The sequence below is a fragment of the Carlito syrichta genome, unplaced genomic scaffold (assembly GCF_000164805.1).
Source record: "Carlito syrichta isolate Samal-C Ts95f unplaced genomic scaffold, Tarsius_syrichta-2.0.1 Scaffold192269, whole genome shotgun sequence".
NCBI classification, from domain to species: domain Eukaryota; kingdom Metazoa; phylum Chordata; class Mammalia; order Primates; family Tarsiidae; genus Carlito; species Carlito syrichta.
The window spans coordinates 598-4,993 of NW_007136365.1; the positions used below are offsets into that span (position 1 = coordinate 598).

Here is a 4,396-nt window from a genome sequence, read left to right on the forward strand (position 1 = left end):
CTGTTTATATTTTTAAACTTTGAAAATTATTTTAAAGGCACAGTCATGAGTAACTGACCTAAAATGAAATGTGAGTTGAATTAAAATAAACTGCTGTTTCCTTACTTGGAAGAACAGTGAATACTACTAGCTTAGTACTCTGGTTGGCACTCAGCTTGTCTATCTGCTACATTTTTGCACATTTTGTCTGTAATTATCTTTAGAGTCCTGATTATGTTAGACTGCTCCTCTATGTATCACCTGCAGGAATATATCTGCTCATAGAATTCCTGAAAACTGGAGTTAAATTACTTAAAAATTCAGAAATGCTAATGGTAGACTATGGAATATATTTCTAGTGTTGAAAACAAGTTCTGGAATGTAGAACAAAATATATATTAACCTCCCCACCCATAAGAATGAGATTGTTTCATACGATTTCTTCATTTCAAATACTATTGTATTAGCAATCAAGTATTGTGCAAATAATAAAGCAAACTGATTTATTAAAAGAAGACTGATTCTGTCATCATTTTATACTCATCAAGATTTAAGAAACAAACGATGGTTTTAAAATGGAGTTAATCAATGATAGTTTGGAAAATTCTTCTTCTATTTTTGCTATAAATTAAGTAAATCTTATCTGATTTGAGAATTAGTAAGTAAAATTATTAAACTAAATACTTTTTAAAGTGTCAAGATACACTGTGACTGTCTTTGATGCTATATGTGACTCAATCTTGGAGTACTGGCAGAGTATCCATATTTTATTATGGCTGTCACATAAAAAAACAAATGAACCACAAGATGAGTCAGTCTTTACAATATGCAACAATGTGAAAGGAAGCAGATCCACCTTTACAATCTGCAGCAATGAGAGGGGAAGCTAGCAAGTGGGATTTGGAATTATTTCCTCTCATCTCTCAATTTTTAGCCGTCAATACTACCTTGAAAGCCCGTGCTTCAGAGTTCCTGTTAGCAACAGTCTGTGCCAACAAACTCTGCCACCCCATTGGATCTTCTTTGTAGGAGAGTTGACCGGCCCTGAGTTTAACATATAAAACTCCATCCTTGGAAAGGATGGACCTGAAAGAAAAAAGCACGAATTTAATATGGGGTATTATTGGTAGTTCTTGGCTGGAAACACAGTGTTTTCCAATACCATATTCACAGGAGATGAAGCCTTTATTATTTTCCACTGAAGTTTACAATTATTTACTACATCTAAAATTAAATCATTCCCTACAAGGAAACATAAAATAAAGTTCTGCCTTTCTGTGGCATCTAGACTCCTCGTACTTGTTAAATGTGAATGCATTCTGACTATCTGCTCAAATATGGGCTTCAAAGGTAATATTGTGTCTAACATTTCTTTGTATTTGCCACGTTCCCCAGCACTGTGCATGGGATCCTGGAGCTGTAATATACATTAATTGGTTTGCAGCAGAAATAAAATATTGCTCTAAATCTAAAGACAGAACAATACAGAAAACAGCTAATATTTAGATAGTTTGGAAAAATATAAATTGAAACCAAACTATAAAAACTTTACATGCCTGTTAAACTTTTTGGAAAGTTAAAGGCTTAATTTATACACTATTTATGATATAAATGATTAACACTCTAAAATATTTACTTGCATATGACGGCTTCAACCCAAAAGCAATCTACTATAATCTTAAATTTATAAGAACATTCTAACATAAGAATGGCAGAGATGCAACAGGAGATGTGGTCTAAAAAACATCAATTGTTAGAGTATAAAGTTCCTTTTGTGGACATACACATCAGACTTATTTTCTTAAACTAAACCTTAGGTTATTATACCAAGAGACATTTCCTCTATTATCCTAACTCAGTTCAAGTTTCTCAATGAATACATATTTAGGGTTTGATTTCTAAATTCAAACTTTCACTTTCTTTCTTTTTTTTTTTTTTGAGTTGGAGTCTCACTGTTGCCCAGACTGCAGTGGAGTGGCCGCTCCCGACCACTGCAGCCTCGACCTGTTGGGTTCTGGCGATCCTTCCACCTCAGCCTTCCAAGTAGCCGGAATTACAGGAATGCGCTACCACGCCTGGCTGATTTTTTGATTTATTGTAGAGATGAGGTCTTGCTGCCCAGGCGGGTCTCGAACCCATGGGCTCAGGCAATCCACTCACCTCAGCCTCCCAAAGGCACAGGATTACAGGCTGAGCCACCAAGCCCGGCTCAAACTTTCACTTTCAAATACAAATTCTATTTCAAAGAAATAAACTACTTTATTTAATACATACCTACATATTGTCTTAGAAGAAATCAAGGGAAGAGAAGTCATGCTCTAGATAATCTATAACTTATACCTTCCCATATACTTCTGCTCACTTTCTAAAATGCAAATTTGAGAAATTCAGTATACTTACTTTAGGTGTTGTGTTCCTTTGCTTAAATCTATGAGCAGTTCCCAGTATCTTGGGCCTTTAACTTTAATCTGCCAAGATAAATGTAAACATAGTCTGAAAAAGAGCTAGTTTGACAAACTGAAACCTATGCTTCTCAGAGGAAATAATTGAGCTGGAAAGAAACACTGAAAGGTTAACAAGCTCCGTTTTCAGACAAAAACAATACGTGAATTATGTCCGAAGACCATCTCACTTATCAGCAAAGGTATCTCAGACAAGACTTACTCTATTCATCATGACTTATTTCTCCTGCTGCTGCTTTCTTGTTTTCTACAAAACGTGCAGAAAGCAGAGGTGTTTAAGAGACAAGGTCTTGCTATGTTTCCCAGGTTGGTCTTGAACTCCTGGGATCAAGTGATCCCTCTACCTTGGTTTCCCAAAGTGCTAGGATTATACCCACCGCACCAGCCTTATTTAACTATCTTTGGCACTATGTTACTCTTTTTGAATCTGTCTCTTGGATAGATCTCCCTAAGTCACACCCAACTTACCTGCTTTAAAAGGTGTAGTTCTGGAAGAAGGGTAGGAGCCATCAATTCTTCTTTGGTTTGTTCATACCACTGAGTGCCCTTTATAAATGTAAAAGTACAGTCACAGTTCACTAGGAAGACAGTGGAAACTAAAAAAAAAGAAACATCTCCACTCTATACCTCCTCTTACCCGCAGAATATACAGAGACTGTGAATGGCATAAAAGCCTCTCTGGTACTCAAATCTTAAATGACTAAAGTAGGGATGCATCATTTCCAACTACTTCAAGCCTTGTCCGTCACAGGCCAGCAGTACTGAAGGGCCACACTTCTAAAGCCTCTGAGCTTTTGCACATATTGTCTTCTCTGTTGTGATGTGTCACTCAGCTGGCAAGTCTCAGCCCAACACTGTCCACTGTGACAGCTTCTCCAAGCCCCACAGTTGATCAAGGCACTACTCCTTTGCTCCCTCTCTACTGCACACACAACCTCTAATTACCACTCTAATTTCATTGCACCCATGCTGGGTCTCTAATGGATAAAAGTGCCTTAAGGAATATGATGATGTCACCTCATTTTGTACCCCAGAGTTTAGCACAGTTTTGATACACAGCAGGTACTTAATAATATGCTGAAGGAAAAATGTGATTTGTAATTTATTTGTGCATCTAACTGAAAGCTCTTATCAAGTACATATTTGGATTTTAAAGTACTCAGCTAACACATCTAAGAATAATTCGAACTCAATTAGCTTTTTAGCACACTATCAGCCATGTAAAGTTAACAGGGACATTTTCAAATTATAAGCCCTAAGGACAAAACAGTAGCTGATGATCCAAAAAAATTATACCCATAGAATAAAAATGAGGATGAATGGCCTGGCAGAATGTACAAGAACTTTGGAAACTTCAATTTTTATGAAAGTTCAACTCACTTTTTACTGGACAACACCTTTGAAATACTATGATCTGAAAAGGTGGAAAAATGGTAATAAAATTACAAGTTAGTAACAGGGAGAAAGGGTTACCTTGTAGGTGACTTCTAAAAGGGCATAGCAGGGTGTGTTTGTGTCCACATCCACAGGTACCAGGAGCCTTGGTTCTGCAGCCAGCACATAGAGGTGGCGAAGAGCCTGGAGATGATACCTGTTCAAAGGAAGGACAAAGAGGAGGTAATAAACAGATGTGACCTTGTGAGTGCTGCAATCTGCTGTTGCCTGTAAGCTCAAAGAGGACAGAAAAGGGAATAATATCTTTAAGTGAACATAAATCTTAAAGACAGGTGATGAGACAGGTAAAAAGTAATGGAGAAATTAGGCCGGGCTTGGTGGCTCAGTCTGTAATCCCAGCACTTTGGGAGGCCGAGGCGAGAGGATTGCCCGTGCCCATGGGTTCGAGACCTTCCCAGGCAACTTGGCGAGAGACCTCACCTCTACAATAAATCAAAAACTAGCCAGGCGTGGTAGCGCGCGCCTGTAGTTCTGGCTACTTGGAAGGCTGAGGCAGAAGG

At 37.9% G+C, this 4,396-nt stretch overlaps 1 protein-coding gene across 1 annotated transcript; it reads right to left on the reverse strand.

Annotated features, from left to right (window-relative positions):
* Window positions 1-754: 754 nt before the first annotated feature.
* Window positions 755-4,032, reverse strand: LOC103253024 (anaphase-promoting complex subunit 1-like; the record flags this gene model as incomplete). The annotated part of the gene is made up of 4 exons (XM_008051539.1): window positions 755-1,065; window positions 2,380-2,447; window positions 2,910-2,987; window positions 3,915-4,032. Coding segments are annotated over 4 exons (427 nt in total), but the record flags the coding sequence as incomplete, so codon positions are not given.
* Between the last annotated feature and the right edge of the window lie 364 nt (window positions 4,033-4,396).